This window comes from Didymella exigua, assembly GCF_010094145.1.
Source record: "Didymella exigua CBS 183.55 unplaced genomic scaffold M421scaffold_27, whole genome shotgun sequence".
Taxonomy (NCBI): domain Eukaryota; kingdom Fungi; phylum Ascomycota; class Dothideomycetes; order Pleosporales; family Didymellaceae; genus Didymella; species Didymella exigua.
The window spans coordinates 61,191-81,481 of NW_022984801.1; the positions used below are offsets into that span (position 1 = coordinate 61,191).

The following is a 20,291-nucleotide window of genomic DNA, read 5'->3' on the forward strand; positions in this document are numbered from 1 at the left end:
GGACCAATCACGAGCAGACAACGCGAGAGCGCCTTCACCCGGCCGCTGTGCATGTTGATTGCATATTGATGGCACTAGCGCTCTCGCACAGACTGTCCCCATCTCGTCTCTGTCAACACTCCCGCCCTCCGCTGTCGCGCATCCCGCCTACCACCTCCCTCGACATTCTCTTCGCGCCCCCGTGGCTTTTCTCTTTCTGTTTCTTTTGTTCTCTTCCCCTGTGTAGTTGTGGACCGCTAGCGCCGGCCGTGTCCCCGTGCGACGCCGAGCAGCCGCTGCGTGTTCCCCTACCTTTCACGCGTCGCCGAACAGCCAAGCAACCCCTTCACTGGGCGCAACCAGGAGAGGACTCGACCGTCTGAAGCGCACAATCTTTTTGTTCGCGCTTGTTGTCCTCAAATTCCCACGGACAGACCTCTTTGACGCCTTTGTACCTTTATAATTCGACAATTGGGCCATGGAGCAGTGAGCGCCGACCCTGCGGAACACGACATGGCGATGACGGCGAATGCACCGCCAGGCGCGCTGGTGGTGGACGACTACAGCACGCTCGACCCATTCACCTCGCAAGACGGGCACAGGCAGCGCTATTCAGCCTTCGACAACTCGCAGTTCTCCCTGTATCTCAATGGCTCTCCAGCGCAGGCCAAACGGGCCCTGGAGGCACATCTCGCGGAGACCACTCGTCGACTCCAGGAAACATCGCACCTGGGCAATGCGCTAGTCCAGCAGCGCAAGGAGCTCGAGGACCGACTAAAGGACGTGGAGGGACAGCAGGCAGACGACGATATCGATCCCGATTTGCGCTTGCGCTTGGCTGAGATTGAGAAGGAGTTCAACGAGGTCGGACGGGAGACGGCGCGCGCTTTCCTGCCCAAGTCCCGCGTCCCAAGCGGCGAATCTGATCTCAATGGCGGATCTGTCTACGCCAGCGAGGCCATGAGCTCTCCCACCAAAGTCAGCGTCCCATCTCGCAAGCAAAGGAACCAGCAGCCAAACCGCATTCAAGACATCCACCTGGCTACCGAAATCTCCACGTCTTTATTGTCACAACTCAAGGAACTACAGGCCGTACTGATGGACAAGGAAGAGTCGCTAAAGGCTGCCGAGCTAGACAGGGCCAACCTGGAAATCGAGGTGGAAGGCCTCTCTCAGCGTCTGCGCGCTCTTGACGAGAGTGACTCGCGTCTGAAGGATGTCAACTGGAGCCTGGAGACCCAGGTGCGCGAATTCGAAGCCCAATCGAAATCAGCGGCGGACAAGGAAAATCGTCTCACACACACGTTGAAACTGGCCAAGTCCGAGAAGTCGAGTCTAGAGCGTGAGTTCGAGGAGCTCAAGGGCTTGTACGCAAAGTTGAATGACGATCACATCAATAGGGTCAAGCAGCACGAGACGGAACTTTCTGGACTGCGACGCAATGTGGCCATGGGAGAGGCTGAGCGCAATGCTCTTCAGCGGAAAGTCGAGGATCTGTCCACACAGAACCAGGAGCTCGCAAAGGCTGTTGCTTACCGAATGAGAGGCGACGAGCACCTCTCTCCCGAGGAAGATTCCCCGGATGCAAGCTTCCACGAGGGCGAGAGTTTGACCCCCGAGCATTCTCCGCCACCTTCCCCGAGCAAGGCTACCCCTCGTCACGGCCAGCTCGAATCCGAGACTTTGAAGCACTCCCTGCAGCACGCTCACCGCATGATTCAGCAGCTCAAGAACAACATCCATCGCGAAAAAACCGAAAAGATCGAATTGAAGCGCATGCTTCAAGACGCTCGTGATGAGATTGATGTTGCTCGCAATGAGTCCAAGCCCCCTGGCAGTGCAAGCAAGCGCAAAAAAGCTGATAAGGATGTGTTTAAGAAGCCAGCCCGACCAGACCGTCTTGGAGCGCTGAGGCAAGGCAAGCAGGAAGTTGTCATGGAACTCGACGACGAAGAGTGGGAGGAGCAAGACCTCGTTCCTTCGCCCAGTAAGCCTCAAAGGCCTCATCACTCAGTTCCCGGCGCTTTCCACAGTGGCTACGCCTCTATGACCGACACCAGCGCCAACGAAGGCTTCGAGACGGCCACCGAGATTTCTGATGCTGATTTCGAGACTGCAAATGACGACGGCACAACGACCGAAACAGATGCCTTCCAAACAGGTGCCGAGACTCTTGACGGCGATAGCAGTGACGAGTTGACCGAGACCGAGATGGCCGGATCGAACCAGGGAACCATCCGCAACAGATCGCCAGCGATTCTCCGGCGCCAGCAGAGTGGGCAGAGTTACCGAGACATGTACGAGAGCACTGCTTCAAACTCTGACTACGACTCTGAGCGGGATACGCGCACGCCTGGTAGCCACAGTCGGAATCCGTCTTTCCGCTTCCTGCGACCGACAAGCTCTCGCAAGTCTATTGCGACACCTCGGGGAAGCCTACAGGACATCTTCCATCACGGCACACCGCCAGCGACAAGAGACTCTCCTGTCAGCAACAGCAACCACAGCACGCCTGCCCAAGGCAGGAGCCTGTTCGCCGAGCTGGACGGTCTGAGCGGTGGTGAAGATACGGACAGTGCAATCGAGAGCACCCCAGGTCGATCGAGCGTTGCGTCTCCCGAGTCTTCGCCGGAGAAGAGCGTTCTCGGTAGGTCCGCTTTGCAGCGAACCATACCCATGGTGGCCATGGTCGATTCCAGCACAATGACTGAGCGGGACGTGCCGCAGCATGTGAGCGTATCCTCCATCCACAACATCCACCATGTTCGACCACAAGCTCCTCAGCCAGCTGAGCTTCATCTCTCGTCGTTGGTCAGCCAAGGTACGAACCCCGCAGCGCCACTTCCGCCACAGCTCCAGCTCTCGGCGCACGCTTTCAACCACACCGAGCCGAAGGTCGTGTCACCTCCATCGCTCAACATGTCCAGCGTCTCCGGACATGAGTCTTCGCCCAGTGCCCCTGCGGCTGAACCCCTTGCCATTTCGTCCATGTCCGCACACGACACGTCACCACAGATGCCCACAGAACCGTCACTCAGCATCTCCACCATGGAGGCCCACCATGCGCAAAACACTTCGCCGCAGCCTCCGCTTGCACCAGTCTTCGACTTCTCCTCGGTCGCAGGCCATGCCACGTCTCCGCGTGTTGTTGCTCCACCAGCCCTGGGCGTTTCCACTGTTTCTGGTCACACAACCGAGCCCCGATCTGCGCCTGCCCCGGTCTTCAACCTTTCTTCAGTATCTGGCCATGACACTGAGCCAAGGGCTATGCCTACACCCTCTTTTAATATGTCGAACGTATCTGGTCACATGACGGAACCTAAGGATGTACCGAGGCAGCAGTTTGGCATCTCAGAGGTATCGGGACATGCCAGTGAGCCGCAAAACGCTCCTCGTCAGGCTTTCAATATGTCATCCGTCACTGGACACGCGAGCGAGCCCAAGGATGCCCCGAAGCAACTTTTCAACATGTCTTCCGTCACTGGACACGCAAGCGAGCCCAAGGATGCCCCGAGGCAACTTTTCAACATGTCCTCCGTCACTGGACACGCAAGCGAGCCCAAGGATGCCACGAGGCAACTTTTCAACATGTCCTCCGTCACTGGACACGCAAGCGAGCCCAAGGATGCCCCGAGGCAACTTTTCAACATGTCCTCCGTCACTGGACACGCAAGCGAGCCCAAGGATGCCACGAGGCAACTTTTCAATATCTCTACAGTGTCCGGTCATGCTACCGAGCCACAGCATGCGCGAGCAGCGCCACTGGATCTGTCTTTGATGTCACACCAGACTACTGAGCCGGCTGAAGGTCACAGTCATGGACTTGGGTTCAAGGTCCTGGCGCCGGCTGCTTTGGTCGCATCTGGCATTGCAGCATCGCAGATGACCGAGCCGAGGGAGGCGCCAAAGTCAGTAGAAGAGGCTCGCGAAGCTAACTCAATCTCCCTCGATCGGGAGGTCAGCGAGAAGGGAGCACAAAGAGAAGCTTCATTGGCAATGTCGAGTTTCTCGGCACATTCAACCGAACCTGCCGATGTACCTCGTGCGCCATTGTCGACATTCTCGGCGATGTCTTCACAAGCAACGGTGCCCTATCACCCAAAGCCAGTGGCTCATCAACTCTCCCTGCACTCCTCGCAGGCCACGAAGCCGTCTTCGCCAAAGCCAGTAACTCATCAAATGTCTGTGCACTCGTCTCAAGCCACAGAGCCAGCCATGCCTAAGCAGGCTCTTCATGCTTTCTCTTTGCACACGTCTCAAGCAACAGAGCCTTATACCTCGAAACCGGCGTCTCACCAGCTTTCTATGCACTCTGCTCAGGCCACAGAGCCTCTCGCGCCCCGGCAGCAACCGCTACAGTTGTCGTCATTTGCGTCAAAAGCGACCGAGCCCGTTCTTCCAAAGCAGCAGGCACTACAGATGTCGGCTTTCGCTTCGAACACTACGGCGCCTGTGGTCCCCAAGCCACAATCATTGCAACAGTCGTGGTTCGCTTCGGAGGCTACCGAGCCTGTGGCACCCAAGCCAAGAGCGCCTCAGCTATCCTCTCTGGCATATCAGTCGTCTGAACCTGTCGAGGTCACCAAGGCTGCACTGCCAGTCTTCTCGCCAATGTCCGCTCAGGTGACTGATCCTATTCAGCCAAGAGCAGCACTGCCGGTCTTCTCAACAATGTCCGCTCAGGTGACTGATCCTCTTCAGCCGAGAGCAGTACCGTCGAGCTTCTCGATGTTCTCATCGCAGACTACTGACCCGCGTGGGCCTCCAAACCAGGCTTTGCCCGAACTGTCGCTCGTCACCGCTCAGCACACGCAACCTCTCCACCCAACTGTAGCCGGGTCAGGCTTCTCAGACGTCAAGATCGTGCGAAGTGACGAGCCCGAGTCTCCCACGGTACCTGCTTTCCTGCCGACCCCCCGCAGACCGTCTACGGCAAACCACGTCGTCGCTCCCGAGCTGGCTTTGTCCGATCTGTCGATACTGCACAGCGAGCCATCACGACCTGTCACTGCGCACCGGACTGGTCCCACACCGCAGACGCTTGACTTTGCGCATGCGACACAGCCATGGGGTGAAGACAAGCATTTGGACTATGACCGCACATCTCCTCACGACCGAGCCGCTCGCAGTCTGCTTGCCCCTATAAGTACCAATGCGGTGCAGAAGCCAACACGTTCGACAATGGCCGATGGTGGCACACAGACCATGGTGTCCGCGGAGCAGATTGACAAGCTGCTGCTCGCTCGTGGCAGCAACAGACAGCCTGGAACCATTGCGACAGCTGACGTTGATAAGTCTTTGTCACCACCTCCCTCGCCTAGCAGGAGGCACTCAGGTGAGCGTGTTCCTCGCCGCCCTGGCAGTTCTGGCAGCATACGCTCGCGCGCTGCATCTCCGCCGCCTCTACCCGCCGACCACAAGCAGGTCATTGCCGCGGCGGCTCTCAAGCAGCCTCTTGTGCCAACGACGCCTGGCGGAATGGGCCCGCCAGTTATGCCTGCTTCAGCTTACAAGAAACCTTCTACCCCCTCGCTGAGGACTGGCACAGCAACACTGACGCCCAATCGTGCTGGCGGAACCACACCGCGCGCACGTCGCCGATCCACCAACCGCAGCGATGCTCGTAGCGGAGCTTCGTCGCCGATCAGCCGCCGCTCATCAATCTCTTCGTTCACGTCTGAGGTTGACCAACGCTTCAACACAGCAGGCGGACCTACATTCGCTCCACCGGGCTTGCTACCAGGTGCGACTGATCCTCGCATGATCCAAGCCATCACACAAACCATGATCGGCGAATATCTCTGGAAGTACACTCGCAAGACAATGGGAGGCGGCATGTCTGACACACGTCATCGCCGGTTCTTCTGGATTCATCCCTACACAAGGACGCTGTACTGGAGCGATAAGGACCCCCAAACAGCCGGAAAGACGGAGCTCAAGGCGAAGAGTGTGGCGATCGAGGCTGTTGAAGAGGTCGAGGATCTCAATCCAATGCCCCCGGGTCTACACCAGAAGAGCCTGCTTGTCTCGACTCCGGGCCGCTCCATCAAGTTCACAGCTGCTACAAGCAAGCGCCACGAGACCTGGTTCAACGCACTCAACTACCTCTGTCAGAGGGTAGAAGAGGGTGCGGAGCAGCCTGTACAGAGACCACCCGAGTCCCCAGTCACGAACGAAATTCAGGACGAGTTCAATGCTGGGTACAGGAGCTCGTCGCGTGCGACTGGTCGGTCGAGAGCCTCTGTCACATCCCGCATGAGCCGGAACACGACTGTGAGTCGTGACGAGGTCCCTACGCTTCGACAACACCACGTCACACCCCAGCGCGCATCTTCCACTGAACCTGGTCAGACAAGCTCTATGAGCGGTCGCTTTAGCAGCTTGCTCAGACCAAATTCTGTCATGCGAGGCTCCTTTTCGAGCCGCCGGAGCCGGATCGACGAGAACACGTTCGACGAGCCAAGCACGGCCACCATGGACCTGAGCCGCGAGATCCACGATCACGTTGAGCGTGATATTGAGGGCATGGTCAATGTTCGGGCATGCTGTGACGGCAAGCATGATGTAGCGCATCTGCACATGCACTCGATGAAGCATCGACACAACAGCAACGGCACGGTGAATAACCGGCCATCATTCATTGGTTCTTTGACTTCACGGTCGAGCTCACGCGCGGATACCCGTGCGGAATCGCGTACGGAATCGCGAACCGAGTCAAGGACCGAGTCTCGCACGGAAGCCCGGAACGACAGGATACGGCACCACAATGACTTGGAGGCTTCCAATGTCAGCGCCGGTGGTTAAACTCCTCCCCCATATCCCACTACCTTCCTACCTACCTCTTAGTGCTTGTTGTACAACATGCACAATCCATAGTCGTTTAATCTGACTGACAGTCTTCATTTCCTTAGTTATCAGTGTCAGCAATCATTGCGGAATCCGTCGTCTATTTCCTATGTGTGTTTTCATCGCCGTTTCCGCTTTTGGACTTTGTCTCGAGGCTTGGGTGCGCCCGAAGCAGCAGATCGAACTAGATTGCAGGTGGAAGAGCATCTGGACGCAAGTTGTCAATTGGAGGGATAAGATTGATGTGGGATACAGATGGTATGGCGATGTGCCGAGGACGCGCACCTAATGACTCTCCTTTCCCTAGACCACACCTTTACTCTCAACTCTTCACCGATGCACATGTTGTCAATAATGTCTTTCAGCGCGCATGGAACTGGCGCATGTCGATTGTGGACAGAAATCAAGAAACGTTTAGATTGGAAGCTTGGATCGTTCGACATGATGTGCAGTGTCTGCCATGTGCTGAGTAGTCCAGACTTGGTCGCAAGATGTTCCCCACGGCAACACGCGTAGTTAGAGAGGTCCATGCACGCTTGCGGCTGAACGCCAAGAAATGACGGATTGTCTAAACTTTTCCGTCGCGACGACTACAACCCACAAAACCCAACAATAACGACACGATCTCTCAAATCGACGTAATCGAATCCCTTCACACGACTGCTGGCAGGAGTACTTCGACGAACCACGTTGCGCACGAACCACTTGAAAGCCCTCGCACACCTCAACACGACCGCAGCAGCTCTACTCGCCCAGCGCAAACAATCGCGCACGCCGCTCTACGCCCTCCAACACCCACAGGCATACAAATCGCACATCCTTCATCATGGCGCGTAATTCAGAGAAGGCGCATTCGATGCTGTTCCGCTTCCGCGCCGCACAAGCCGCCGAAGCAGGCATCATCGACATCTCGCGCACGCGCCGCCCAAAGCTGATCACATCCGTGACGTCGATCCCCGTGTGCGAAAAATGGCGCGGCCAGGTGCTCAAGGAGATCAGCCGCAAGGTGACCAAGATCCAGGACGAGGCGCTGTCCGACTACCAGATCCGCGACCTCAACGACGAGATCAACAAGGCCATGCGCGAGAAGTACATGTGGGAGAAGCAAATCAGAGATCTGGGCGGTCCGAATTACATGCGCGGCGGGAGAGTGCTGGACGAGGAGGGTAGAGAGGTGCCTGGTGGTGGGAAGGGGTACAGGTATTTTGGGCGCGCGAAGGAGCTGCCGGGCGTCAAGGAGCTGTTTGAGCGGCAGGAGAGGCCCGAGGATGACGATGGTGCGCGCAAAGGCGGTGAGAAGCGGAGCGAGCTGAGGCAGAAGGTGGATGCTGGGTATTACGGGTACAATCTCGACGAAGAGGATGGCACATTACTGGCGTATGAGGCGAAGAAGGAGAAAGAGGCCTGGGACAGCTTTCTGGCTCTCCCGGACGATCTCGATCTGAAGCCGGGTAAGACGCAAAGGGACTGGATTGAGCTGCCGGGTGATGCGGGAGATGGCGTGCGCTGGCACGTGCCGACACTCGAGGAGGTCAACGATGAGTTGGTCGAGCGAAGAAGGCGGAGGCTGCTTGAGAAGCTGGGCTGATCAATCGCTTATGAGCTTGGGTGGCAAGGCGACTAGGACGCTTGTAATAACACGATCGTATGAGGCAGAGTGCAGTACCACTCACGCATATGACTATGCAGCCATTCTATATCCAGTAATTGGGAGGGTACGAATACCAGCACTCACCATGTAATGAGATACATGAATGTATTTCGTGCTACGTACTATCATGAGAAATCAAAATTGGCGAAGGGCTGCCTCGAACGATGCAAAACACAGGATCCAGGAGAAGATATCTCATCACTTTCCGGGCTACCTGTCCCCACTCTTGTTGACCATAGACCAGACTATATCCACCTATTGCCAGCTGCTATGGTCTTTGATTGGGCGCATGCGACCAATGAGAGGTGACGTGGAGCAGGCTCAATTCTAATACCTCTGCCGCAAGAACGCTCGTCTCGCACCTCCGTAGATTGCAAGTTTCTGTGCTAATACAATAGCAGCCTACTTGAGCACCATGTGGCATGCATGTTCATTACAGATTTACACTCCAGAGGGCCACCTCGGGCTTTCCTACATCTCTGCATCCGTCTCCTACAAGCGCATGACATGCGACTCGACAGTGGACTCTGACAGTGACTAGTCATTCCTGAGCCAGCCCTCTTGAGGAACATACAAGCATTCCAGAATAAGTGTGGTTGTCAGCCTTCCTATGACACGCCTGCCAATCGATCGAACGCCCTGGAGCTTTGCAGACATGCAGGACAAAGTGTTGATACCATTGCGTAGCGTTTCGACACATAAGCACAATACCAGCATATGCCCCGCGTCAACTCCGCTACCATGAACCCAATCGGTCTTATTCGTCTCATTCCTCGAGATGATCCCGCAGCATTCCAGTTTAAACTGTGCATTCTTCAAGGCGAAAAGTCCGTAGTACCCCGCACGCACAGAGTATAGAAACCGGCGTCTATTTCTTCAACTGTCCTGTATCTCCATCACTGCAGCCGTAAACTTACTCGACACCGATCCGCACCACAGAACCACCGTAATCCATCATGCGTCTCTCCTGCAGCCTCGTCCCCGTCTCGCTGACCCTGCTCAGCGCAGTCTCGGCGTACAACTGCGGAACTACGATCATCAACCAGCTACCGAACATCGGCCTTGGTCTGAACTCTGGAATCCTCGGCAAGACTCTTGCACGCACGCCAGTGTGCTGCAAAGAGCCCGGAACAGTGATCCTTGGAGTCGACGACAACTGCCGTCGTATCAATCGTGAGTCGTACTGCAATGAGTAACCCAAGTACAGCTACTGACTGGCTCTAGCGGCTCTCCGGAGCGGCGCGACGTTGTTCACGTTTCGCAAGAATTGCGCGGAGAACGTGGGTGGCGGGCGCAAGGCGACGTGCTGCTATGCGCCGACTGGCTTGGTTGAAACGGCTGTGAGTAACCGTCCACACGTTGCCGATTAGTTGCTAACAGTATCTCAGTTCTTGAACTGTGACACGGCCCTGCCGAATAACTAGTTCACGGTCTGATCTAGTATCGATCACACAATAGAATGTCGACGAGGACAATCCTTTTCCAATGTGTCACAGCGCTTGAGACTACCAAGAGATGCTGCATAGACCTACATCTTGTGGAAGTTTTAATAACCAAATCTGGTGCTGCATGGCAGGTGAGGATCAAGCCGATGTCATGCTGTAACGCGTCAAAGGTAGGGTGCCGTCGCTATGAGTATCATCGCAGTCATACGGGGACCTGAGAAAGCGGAGCAAAAAGGAACAAAGACCGGGACACATATCGACCAAACGGTAAGACGGAAACGATGGTGTTGGCAAACGTTGTCTCTACGCAAAGCGGCTGACAAGCGCTGGCTTGCAAGAGATATTCCCAAATACTTTCCATTGACGCACCCTTGATCCCAATCCAGCACCTCACGCCAACCACCGCTCGTCCAAGTCCTCCAGGAACTGGGCGTCAACCCCCACAAAACTGCGCCAGAAATCCACCTCCAGCCGCCACGGCCTTGTCTGCACTGCCCACGTGACGCCCTCGCTGAACCTCCTGCACTCCTTCTGATCCGTGCCCATGACCACCACAAGGTCCCTGGCGACCCAGACCTGCGCGCCCCACACGGACGCGTACGGCTGCAGCCGCAGCGACAGCTGCTGGTGGACGCTCCACTCGCTGAACGGCATGTCCTTGGGAATAAACTTCCAGTCCCAGCAGCGGCCGCGGTCGTCGAGGAAGGCACATAGCGGCCGCTTGTCGATGCCGAGTATGAGTGGGTAGAAGTGCGGCGCGGACCAGAGGCGGAGGACCGAGAATCTGGCGTCCGGGTGCGATTTCGCGAAGGCCTTGGTTTGCGCGATCACGTGCGATCGATCGAGCGGTGTCGGGTCCTGCAGATGCGATGCGAGCTGGACCAACGGCAGCCCGCGCCGGTAGTCGATGTACATGTCCATTCGTTGTCCGGACGGGGCGTGCGCGGTCGCGAGGCCTGCTGCTTGGCCGCTGTAGGAGGCGCAGAGGACACCTGCCTTGAAGACTAGGGGCTCAGCAAGTGATTCAGAAGTGGAGGGGGATGCTTACGTTTTATGATGACGGGGCGCAGGGCTTTGCGCCAGGCCATGGGGTAGATGTCGGTGACGGGGTCGCCAGGGGATTTATTGTGCTGCATTAACAGATCGTCCCAGGGCTTCCAGAGATCTTTCGGCAGGGATCTATTGCTTTGGTGAGTTCGGCGATCGGGGATGTGCCGGGCGCGCTCACTCTGGTTGAGCAGCTTTGTGGCTCGCCAGGGTATGCCGTGCTCGGATGCGAGGAACGCGTCGCCATCGAAGAAGACTGCAATGGATGCATAGGCCCTAAAAGCATCGTCGACAATGCGGCGTTCTTCACGGAACATGTCGGCCATGCGCAGGGATTTGCAGAGCTCGAAGGGTCCAGGATTGACGGATTGGGACATGATGTAGTCGTCCATAGCATCGATCATATACTTGTGCTCGACATAGCGCGCAAGCGCATGATGCTCTGTATCTCCAACGTGGAAACTTTGTTTGAACACTACGCTTGTTAGTCACCAGTGTGTTCGAGCCCATCACGGCGATGACTGACCTTTACTCTTCTGGCGGTCCAGATGCCGAAAGAAGTCAGCCTCCATGCTCGCGGGACTATCGTCATATTCCTGCTGCGACCGCAGAGCAAAACGACAAGCCCACATGAGCTCTGCTGGATTCGTCCTGACTGACTTTGGTAGCTTCTGAAGCGTCTTCGAACTCGGATCGCGCAAAGCTGTTATGAAGTAGTCGGGCTCCCTCAACGCTAGCGACCTAAAATGCTCGCTGAGAAAGTCTATTGCTTCGTGAGTATCATCGTCTTCTCCGAGTGATATGTCAGTGTCTAGAGCACATTCAGCACCAGCCTCGCTCTCATCCTCCCACTCGGAATCGTCATCATCTTCGACTTCGCCGAGATCGGTACCGCCCGAAGATTCGATTTCTTCATCTGTGTCGAGGTCTTCAGCGAATCTTCGAATGTCGATTGGATCTTTCTCGAACATCTCCATCGCGCTGGGAACTCTGTAGTAGAGATCGTCGGGTAGCAGTCCAGCGTTCTCGAGCGGGAATAAGATCGCGTCTTCCAACTCGTCGGCTTCTGTGTATTTGTAGCTGTCCTCGAAACCCTCTTTCGTGGAACCATCCTGGGGCGACCACGACCACGCTCGAGCATTCTTATCGAGCCCGTCCCAGATGCTCTGTACCTCTTCGTTTGGCTTGATGCTGCGTACACGCTCTGTAACCGGGTCCTTGGTGAGAGTCCTAAGGATCGGTCCGGCAGTAGAGAACATGTCTTTGAGTTCCCGCACTCTCATGGCACGCGTGAGGACTTCCTCGATATTCCTTTGCAGAGTGAAGAAAGAGCGACCAGGGCTGGAGTCCCAAATATAAACATCATAAAACTCTTCGAAGCCAAAGTGCCACTTGCGAGACTTGTCCATAGCCTCGAAAAACGTCGGCCCAATCTCTCCAAGGACCTCGTACTTGTTCCTGCTAGCCCTACCCCAGCCGCTTTTCTCGCGAAGCAGCCACAGCTCGTTTTCAGGCGGCGAAATCAGGATGCGACCTGTCTTAGCGTCGCGAACGAGTGCGCGCAGCTGCCAGGTTTCCATGGCGAGGTACTGGATGAAGCGACGGCTGACAGGATCATCCCGCTTGATGTGTCCACATATAAAGTTCCTCATCTCTGTGTGTTGATGCGCTCGACGGGTCATCCCACGACTACCCGTCTGGAAGTAGTTTGTGACCGACTCTGCCTTATCTGCGTGGAAGTACGGTATGAAGCCTAGCTGGAGTAGTTGCTGGCGGGCCGGATCGCCAATGAACTTGGTCCACTTGGGAGCAGGAAAGTAATGGTACAGGCAGAGGATGTTCAGCTCGAAAAACTCGTTCCAGTTGCGGCAAAGCTCCACGGCGTCGAAGAGATCCGAGTCTTTGGCGATGATTGAGAAGTGATGCCAACCGCCACGAGTAAGGGCCTTCTCACTGGGATAGTTGTACATGTATCGCCCGCAGATCTTGATGCGGGTTCGCTTGCGAGTGTACTGACTTTCGTCTGTGATTTTGCCAAAGTCTACAGCGCTTTCGTTCTCCGAGAAGGGATTCGTTTGCTTCTTGCTGGCATCCATTGCGGATCTCTCGCGCTTGGTCTTGTAGTTGTCGGGCATCCTGCCTTTCTTGAAGTTCAGGCGATACTTGTCTGGGGCTCTATGTGTGGCGGGACATTCATCGGCTTCCTCTTTCTCATGGGGCTCTTCGAGATCTTCTACTCCATCTCTGTCACGAATAAAGTCAGCGCAGGCATCGCGGACATCCTGCAGCACCGGCCGCTCTAGCTTCAGGCAGAGATCACGGAGATGTTCGCGCGTGACCTCTTCCTTGCCGATGAAGTCCTCGATACTTTCGGCCTTGAGCGCGGCCGGTAGCAGGGTCGATTGCGCGAGCAATAACCGGCAGAATAGGAAACTCTTGATCTCAGTCACTTCGTCCAAGATCTGCTCAATCTCATCGGCTGGGATGGCCGGCGTCTGAGCATCGAAGCCTGTGGGCCCACTTCCGTGTGCGTACAAGCCTGTGACTCGCTGGAATTCTACAGGCTGGCGGAGTCGTTCTCGCATCTGACTTCTGGTTTCCATCCCAATTACCTTCGCGCCTCTCCCCTCCTGGTTTCGCAGCGTGGGATCTGCCAGCTTCTTTGTCTCTGCATTGGCCTTTTTTACCCTCTTCTTAGCGCTCTTCGAGAGAGCCTTCAAAGAAGCAGCTGGCTCAGAAGCGCCGTCCACTTGAGTAACGACGGCCTCGGTAGACGCATCTTCCGTGGCATCGTTGGGCTCCTGGTCTTTGAGCATGAGGAAGTACTTGATGAGCTCTGCATAGTTGTCTCGCTCATAGCCGTAGACGTCCTTGATCGGATCCCAGTCGTCCTGCTCTTCCTCAGACACGTCGGCAAGGCGTTGTCGGTGAGTGTCGTCTAGATATTGCTCTTGTTGCCTTGCCGCCTCTCTAGCCTGCACTTCTCGCTGCTGTCGCCTGAGCTCTTTTTGATGGCGCTGGAACAGTAAAGATTCGAGCTTGACTTTCTTGGACTCAGTCTCTCCTTCCATTTCTTCTTTGGCCTGCGTCGCCTTGATCCAGTCGAACCACTGCTGTTGCTCGTACATGACGGTGGCTGCGCGCCTTCCGAGCTTCTCGAGCGCTTTGGTAATATTTTGCTTGTCATTAAGGAGCTTGTCGAGATATTTCTGGTGGCCATAGTCGTTGTCGATGGCGAAGAAATGGCTGTGATGCAGCTTGCGCGCTCGGATGACGCGGTCCAGCAGTTGGAATGTTTTGAATAGATAGTCATGCAATTGTCTCAGCGTCGCCTCATCGTTGATGTCTGCATAGTCATGCGATACTGTAGATCCCTTCTTGCCGATGTAGTACGATGGCTGATCGCTAGGTAATGAGTCAAGTTCTGCATTGCGCTTCTTGTATCCGCGATACAGAGCTGGAAGTCGTGAGAAGGTGTGCAAAAAAGGTGTGCAAAAAACCAAAATAGCTTGCTTCGTTGGCTGCTACTTGTATTGAGATTCTGACAGTCGCTCACCTTGACACTGACGAGAATGGAATGCGCACAAACGCCCATCAGCAGAGGTTGCCTCCTTGTCGCAGGCAGTCTGCCCACTGAGGTCAGACAGCAGCCGCGCACGACAGATTGGAGCCATTGTGACGGCAGATTAGAAAATAGAAAGAATGAGGGTGCTGAACAAGATGGAATAATTATCGTGTTGGATAGGATGAGTACTGCGGCACCCCGCGCACTAATACGGTACCGGCACCGGTAGTCTGGCTAGGGTCGTCAACCTTAAACCTAAACGCGTGGTCTCGTGATGTTCGAACGGTTCGACGGCCCACTGTGAGATGATGGTCTTTGAGACTGCACATCCACACAGCGCCCGAGCCATGATCCTGAGCCGTGATTCAGAGTCCTCGACAGTCCTCGGCAGTCCTCGGCAGTCCTCGACAGTCCTCGACAACCCCATTAGATCACAGGACGTTCGGCATCGCGCTGAGTTGCGCCACGCTCGAGGCTTTGGAATTGACTGTCAACTTCCTCTGCTCATGGGTGGATGATGCTGAGACTGCTCTACCTTCTCGTCTGGGTCAAGCCTGGACCCTTTTCACGCTACGCTGGACATCATTGAATATTCGTCCGGTCATGAGAAGTGAGCGCGCCGTGGCTGGGCTCGAGTGGCGTCAGCAGAGCCGCACGATTCCAAGTTAGCGGCACGCCGAGCTTCCCCGGATTATAGATCAACCCTCATCCCATGGAACATTCTCCCACAGCAGCAAACGACATTACCAGCGCCTCCCCTCCTTCCTCGGCCCTGCCCTCCTCTACACTCGCACACACACACCACACACACACTACACACACACCACACACGTGACGATGGCCGACGCACCGATAGTCAAGTTCAAAAAGCGCGGCGCAAAAGCCGCACCGCGCAAGCCAGCAGCGCCACCACCCTCGGACTCGGATTCCGCGTCATCTGGCTCCGAGGCCGAAAACGAAGACGGCCGCGTCGTCAAGCGCCGCAAGACGACCGCCAGCGCGCTCAGAGCCTCGACTGCGGCCCAGAAACGCAGCGCCGGGGGGGTTGAAGGCACAACGCAATACGCCGCCAACCGCTCGGGCGAGATCCAAGCCAACTCTGACGCGACCAAGCAATCGAACTGGTTCGAAGGCGAGAGCCCCGCGCCATCGGCAAAAGAGCTGCTGGGCAGCACGCGCGCGTTATCCTCGAAACAGCCGACATTCGTGGAGAAGCCCGCCGACGCGCCGCGCAAGGCGCTGGGCCCGCAGAAGGGAAGCAGCAACGTGCGGACCATCACGACAACCGACTACACGCCCGACGTGTGCAAGGACTACAAGCAAACGGGCTTCTGCGGGTTCGGCGACAACTGCAAGTTCCTGCACGCGCGCGAGGACTACGCGGCGGGGTGGAAGCTGGACCGGGAGTGGGAGCTGTCACAGCTGGGGGGCAAAAAGGGAAAAGCAACGGGGACAGTCGTGGCGAGCGCGAACCGCGGTGCCGACAATGGGGATGCGGGCGCAGACGCTGTGGATCTCGCGCTGCTGGAGAAGATACCGTTCGCGTGCATACTGTGCAAGGCGCCGTACAAGAGCCCGATTGTGACAAAGTGCGGGCACTACTTCTGCGAGCCGTGTGCGCTGAAGCGGTACCGGCGCGATCCGACGTGTGCGGCGTGCAGCGCTAAGACGTACGGCGTGTTCAACGGCGCCAAGAATCTGGCGCGGTTGCTAGAGAAGAAGCAGAAGTGGGAGGATAGGAAAAAGGCCGAAGCCGAGGCCGAGGCGGCGGAGAATGGCGACGAGTAGAGAGGCTTTGTAGTCTGTAGTACTTGGAGAAGCTCTGATCAGGCTCATGATACCCACCAATTCGAGACTGTTGACCGCTGGCGCCGGCAATGCTTGCCATGATGCTTCGATTGATGCAGCTATCTATCCTAGTCCCGTCTCACGCCACAAGTATGACTCCATGTCTGATCTCGGGTATCGCTAATCCGATGCTCCGCTATCTATGCCGTTATTCAAACTCCCTCTGCTCGTCCAGAGCCACCCTGTCGTCCCTCGACCCGCGCTTGCTCCGGGTCCTGGAACTGGGGGGCGTGTCCTACACTGTTCCGATCGGCACGCCGAAGTTGAGCGGCAGCGTCTTCTTCAGGATGACACCGTCGACACCCGGCGCCTCCGAGACGCGCGAGTCTGCTGAGCCTTGCCTGCTAAGCGGCGGCCCGTCCTCTGCTGCGCCGTCCACGTGCTGCTGCTGCTGTTGCTGGCCGGCCTTAGCGAGTGCCGCCGCCTGTTCCTGGGCGACTTGGCTGAGTCTGCTGTCCAATGCGCTGAGCAGTATGTTGTCTTGCGCGCCGCCGCCGGGGTTGGGAGCAAGCGTCAGAGGCCCTGTGAGTCCGACATCTTCCTGGGACATTCTTGACGGACTGACTTCTCCTGGTTGCAGTTCCTCATCGCGCGCTGCGTCGGCCTCCTCGCCGACGTCTTGCTCGACGATCAATTCGTGCACTGGTAGCGACTGGAGCTTCTCTGGTACCATTGGCTGGATGTCAAGCCGACCGGGCGGCTGCCTCTTGAAGATGTTCTCCTTGAACCTATCGCTCGGAGATCCGACGTACAGCGGTGTGTGCCCCGCGAACCGCCTGTTGGCCTCGGGCAGCGGCGACAGGACAAGCGCAGATGGCGGTGGGGACACAGGCACTTCATCGTCGAGCGCTTCGACGGTTGCTCTCATCTCCGGTGATGGCATATCGATATGGGCCACAAAATTGGGGCGATTCTGGCGCCTGGCCAGCAGCGGTGATGTTGACATGGTCGACACGTGATTCCGCGCCGGCCGGTTCGACGGTGGTGGCGTCTGGGGCTGTCCTCGCTGTTCTGCTGGTGATATGGATGCAAGGTCGTCAACACGCTGCTGCTTCTTGCTTGTCAATGGCTCGTCTGGCGGTGTGCTTGTATTTGGAAACGCAGCTGGAGAACAGACATCTGGACGAACAATGTTCTTTTGCATCAGCCCCGCCCACTCAGTCTGGGTAGAAGCCTCGACGTAGTTCGCCATGATGGGAGCGCATAAACACTGCAAGCGGTTAGCCTGTGACGCAAGAGCTGGGCTTTTGAGGGTAAGGGACCGACCTAGCGGGCGCTTGACCTGATTGCCGAACAAAGCCGTGGCTCGGTCTCGGGCGTCGCGCGGTGATTGCTCGCCGGTCGCGTGGGAATGTCTCAGCGAACGTCGTAGAGATGGATGTTGTTTGACGCGACAGAGTAAGACTGCGGGGGTGGAGAGTAGGAATGCGGGCGACGGACCGCCGCGAACACATGTCGTGTCAAAGAGCGATCTGCGGCAAGGGCCCATGCGGTGAAGAGGAGGGAGAAGCGACTCGCATCACCGAACACGTTACCGGGCAGGAACGCCCGCGTACCTGAGCCGGGCCACTGTTTCGCAGCACCTCGGCCGGCCACGACAGCGGGAGCCATGCATCCCAAACATGGCGCTCCTAGTTTGTCCGCTCCATGTCCGCTCCAAGCTGTCCCCTGTCGTGTTCTTGGCCTTGGCCGTGTTCAAGCCACACACGGCACGGTGGATCTGCATGTCATCATGCAAGAGGAGGACCCATCTTGGCCGCCACGACCCCTCACAGCACACAACACCGCAAGATGCCTGTCCAGTGCTCCTGGCACGGCAGCACTCATCACACCTAGGGATCACGCCAGCGCAGCAATCGCTTCTGGAAACAAGTGCCTGTCGACGGCACAACCACGGTCCGAGCAGTCGTCAGGACGTTTTGGAATCCTTCCCGTCTCGCCCGCCACGAGGAGGGGTATGACCAACTTTTGCAACTTTTGAGCCCTTACAAGTACAAGAGGACTCCTGGGACGTGGACTCTGCTCTTCTCTCATCTTCGCGTGAATAGTCGTCCGAGATTCAAGCTACCCAACCCTGGCATAGTGCCGATCACACGGCTGAATCCGGGAAGCTGGAGTATAACTATAGACAAACCCATGTGCGAGGTGACTGGTCTGGATGGAAAGCTCTCGAAAGCCTACCCGCCAACGGTCTCGTACGTTGTGTTTGCGCTGAAGTCGTTGGTGGTCGGTTGAGGCAACCAGAAGTAGCCCAGGATGGTCCACTTATTCCACAGGTCGAAGAGCCATACCAAACAGCCGGAGCCAAAGCACGTAGTGGAGCAGACGCTATCGCCGGTCCCTGAGAAGCCTGCCAAAGAAGTACGAGAAGACTGCGATCCCGTCGCGTCTCCAACACGTCTGGTCCGCGATGCTGCAAGAAGATCCAACCCAGCCAACCCCATGCTGGCCAGCATGCCAGCGTCAGAGGAAGCCTTGCCAGACTTTCCGACGCCAGAGATATCAGCCGTGCCGCTGGAGGGCAAGCACGGCGCGAAGATGCACTACACCTACTACCCGGCGTCGGCAGCACCGAAACTAGGCCACAACAACCCCTTCTCGCAGTCGCTGATCGTGTTCCTGAACGGCCTTATGCTCCCGCGGAGCTCGTGGGACCAGAGCATCAACGCGTTCCTCGAGAAGCGCGTGCAAGCCGGCCTCCCCTATCCCGCACTGCTCAGCTACGACCGCCTCGGACAAGGCGACTCAGACCGCGACCCCAGCGACCCCGACCCCCGACCCTGCCACGGCCACGACATCATGTCCGCGGTCCGCGACCTGCGCCAGTTCACCCTGCAGATATGGACGGAGCACCTAGCGCGCGCCAGCCCCTCGCAAGCGCCATGCCTGGTCTTTGTGTGCAACAGCATCGGCTGCGCCATCGCGCGGCTCTTCGCGCAGACCTACCCCGGCACCGTCATCGGCCTCCTGTTCCTCGACAGCATCGTGGCCAACTCGGACTACACCGACATCTGGCCGGACCCGGACGCAGCAGGATTCGACCCGCACTCGCTCCCCCCCGGCGTAAGCGCAGACGACGTGCGCACCACGCGGGCAAAATACAAAGCCATGTTCCACCCCGACGTGGCCAACATGGAAGGGCTATCGCGACGGAACCTCGCCGCGCTACTCCCCGACGCCGACGCGCCGGCGCTCGAGGGCTGGGGCGGCTCGGGTCCGTACCTGACCGTCGCGGGGCACGACTGGGAGACGTTTGCGGAGCAATCCCGTGGGTCCCCCCCAAACTCAACCCCCCTCCCTCCCCAACCCTAGATAGCTAAGCGGCTAACGAATTGTCGCGACAGACCACGGCGCAGCGCACACCCCGCCCGTACTAACAATGACGTATCTCAATCCCGCGTGGCAAGCGTACAACACGTCGCTGACGCGCATCACGGACGAAGGGCGTGCGATTGGGCCGCTGATCGCGCTGAACAGCGGACATTTTATTCAGAGCGATAGTCCTGGGTTTGTGGCTGAGGAGTTGACTTCCCTGCTGGACCGGGTTGTGAATCGTGTTGAGCAGGTTAGCGAGCGGGTGAGTCTTGTCTTCTCTTTTTCACGAGAGGGTATTTGTTCTTCTCTTGTTCATGAGAGGGCATTTGTTCTTCTCTTGTTCATGAGAGGATGTGTGTGGGTGTGGGATTGGATGTTTTTGGGCGAGTGCTGACACGCTGATAGACGCCGGAGATACGGAGGGAGATGATCCCGTGTAGTGCTGATTATGCTGTTTATAGGCCGGATGCTAATGACTACGTGTATGGCGGCGAGATGTAGTGTGTTGTGATGCTGGAGGATGCCGGCGAACAGATGGAATTCGCGTGCTCCTTTTGTTTGCAGACATGCACAGGCCGGCGAACAGATGGAATTC

The 20,291-nt window shown here is 57.1% G+C and overlaps 7 protein-coding genes across 7 annotated transcripts; 5 read left to right on the forward strand and 2 right to left on the reverse strand.

The window, feature by feature from the left end:
• Nucleotides 1–498: 498 nt before the first annotated feature.
• On the forward strand, nt 499–6,783 carry M421DRAFT_69169 (uncharacterized protein; the record flags this gene model as incomplete). Its single annotated transcript, XM_033596591.1, has 3 exons — nt 499–3,306; nt 3,718–4,014; nt 4,309–6,783. The coding sequence occupies 3 exons, from the start codon at nt 499–501 to the stop codon at nt 6,781–6,783; spliced, it is 5,580 nt and encodes a 1,859-aa protein (XP_033445877.1).
• A 632-nt stretch (nt 6,784–7,415) lies between these two features.
• Nucleotides 7,416–8,649, forward strand: M421DRAFT_423464 (pre-mRNA-splicing factor ISY1). The gene has a single exon (XM_033593480.1). The coding sequence runs from the start codon at nt 7,652–7,654 to the stop codon at nt 8,411–8,413; it is 762 nt and encodes a 253-aa protein (XP_033445878.1). The 5' UTR covers nt 7,416–7,651; the 3' UTR covers nt 8,414–8,649.
• Nucleotides 8,650–9,259: 610 nt separating this feature from the next.
• M421DRAFT_234232 (uncharacterized protein) lies at nt 9,260–10,004 on the forward strand. The gene is made up of 3 exons (XM_033588427.1): nt 9,260–9,649; nt 9,701–9,816; nt 9,865–10,004. Exons 1-3 carry the CDS (start codon nt 9,433–9,435, stop codon nt 9,898–9,900), a joined length of 369 nt encoding a protein of 122 aa, XP_033445879.1. The 5' UTR covers nt 9,260–9,432; the 3' UTR covers nt 9,901–10,004.
• Nucleotides 10,005–10,165: 161 nt separating this feature from the next.
• M421DRAFT_423466 (uncharacterized protein) lies at nt 10,166–14,688 on the reverse strand. The gene is made up of 4 exons (XM_033593481.1): nt 14,525–14,688; nt 11,495–14,425; nt 10,970–11,443; nt 10,166–10,925 (listed from the first exon to the last, which is right to left on the reverse strand). Exons 1-4 carry the CDS (start codon nt 14,640–14,642, stop codon nt 10,312–10,314), a joined length of 4,137 nt encoding a protein of 1,378 aa, XP_033445880.1. The 5' UTR covers nt 14,643–14,688; the 3' UTR covers nt 10,166–10,311.
• A 688-nt stretch (nt 14,689–15,376) lies between these two features.
• Nucleotides 15,377–16,306, forward strand: M421DRAFT_11405 (uncharacterized protein; the record flags this gene model as incomplete). Its single annotated transcript, XM_033587225.1, has 1 exon — nt 15,377–16,306. A coding segment is annotated over one exon (930 nt), but the record flags the coding sequence as incomplete, so codon positions are not given.
• A 310-nt stretch (nt 16,307–16,616) lies between these two features.
• M421DRAFT_7657 (uncharacterized protein) lies at nt 16,617–17,573 on the reverse strand (the record flags this gene model as incomplete). The annotated part of the gene is made up of 1 exon (XM_033597234.1): nt 16,617–17,573. The coding sequence occupies one exon, from the start codon at nt 17,571–17,573 to the stop codon at nt 16,617–16,619; it is 957 nt and encodes a 318-aa protein (XP_033445882.1).
• A 1,262-nt stretch (nt 17,574–18,835) lies between these two features.
• On the forward strand, nt 18,836–20,169 carry M421DRAFT_102967 (uncharacterized protein; the record flags this gene model as incomplete). The annotated part of the gene is made up of 3 exons (XM_033586850.1): nt 18,836–19,649; nt 19,726–19,925; nt 20,158–20,169. The coding sequence occupies 3 exons, from the start codon at nt 18,836–18,838 to the stop codon at nt 20,167–20,169; spliced, it is 1,026 nt and encodes a 341-aa protein (XP_033445883.1).
• Between the last annotated feature and the right edge of the window lie 122 nt (nt 20,170–20,291).

Coding starts and splice junctions, on each gene's coding strand:
- M421DRAFT_234232 (XM_033588427.1), top strand. CDS start 9,433: ATGCGTCTCTCCTGCAGCCTCGTCCCCGTCTCGCTGACCCTGCTCAGC. Junction 9,650..9,700: donor CAACTGCCGTCGTATCAATC/GTGAGTCGTACT, acceptor GACTGGCTCTAG/CGGCTCTCCGGAGCGGCGCG. Junction 9,817..9,864: donor CTGGCTTGGTTGAAACGGCT/GTGAGTAACCGT, acceptor ACAGTATCTCAG/TTCTTGAACTGTGACACGGC.
- M421DRAFT_423464 (XM_033593480.1), top strand. CDS start 7,652: ATGGCGCGTAATTCAGAGAAGGCGCATTCGATGCTGTTCCGCTTCCGC.
- M421DRAFT_423466 (XM_033593481.1), bottom strand. CDS start 14,642: ATGGCTCCAATCTGTCGTGCGCGGCTGCTGTCTGACCTCAGTGGGCAG. Junction 14,426..14,524: donor CCATTCTCGTCAGTGTCAAG/GTGAGCGACTGT, acceptor CACGACTTCCAG/CTCTGTATCGCGGATACAAG. Junction 10,926..10,969: donor GCGCCCCGTCATCATAAAAC/GTAAGCATCCCC, acceptor CTGAGCCCCTAG/TCTTCAAGGCAGGTGTCCTC.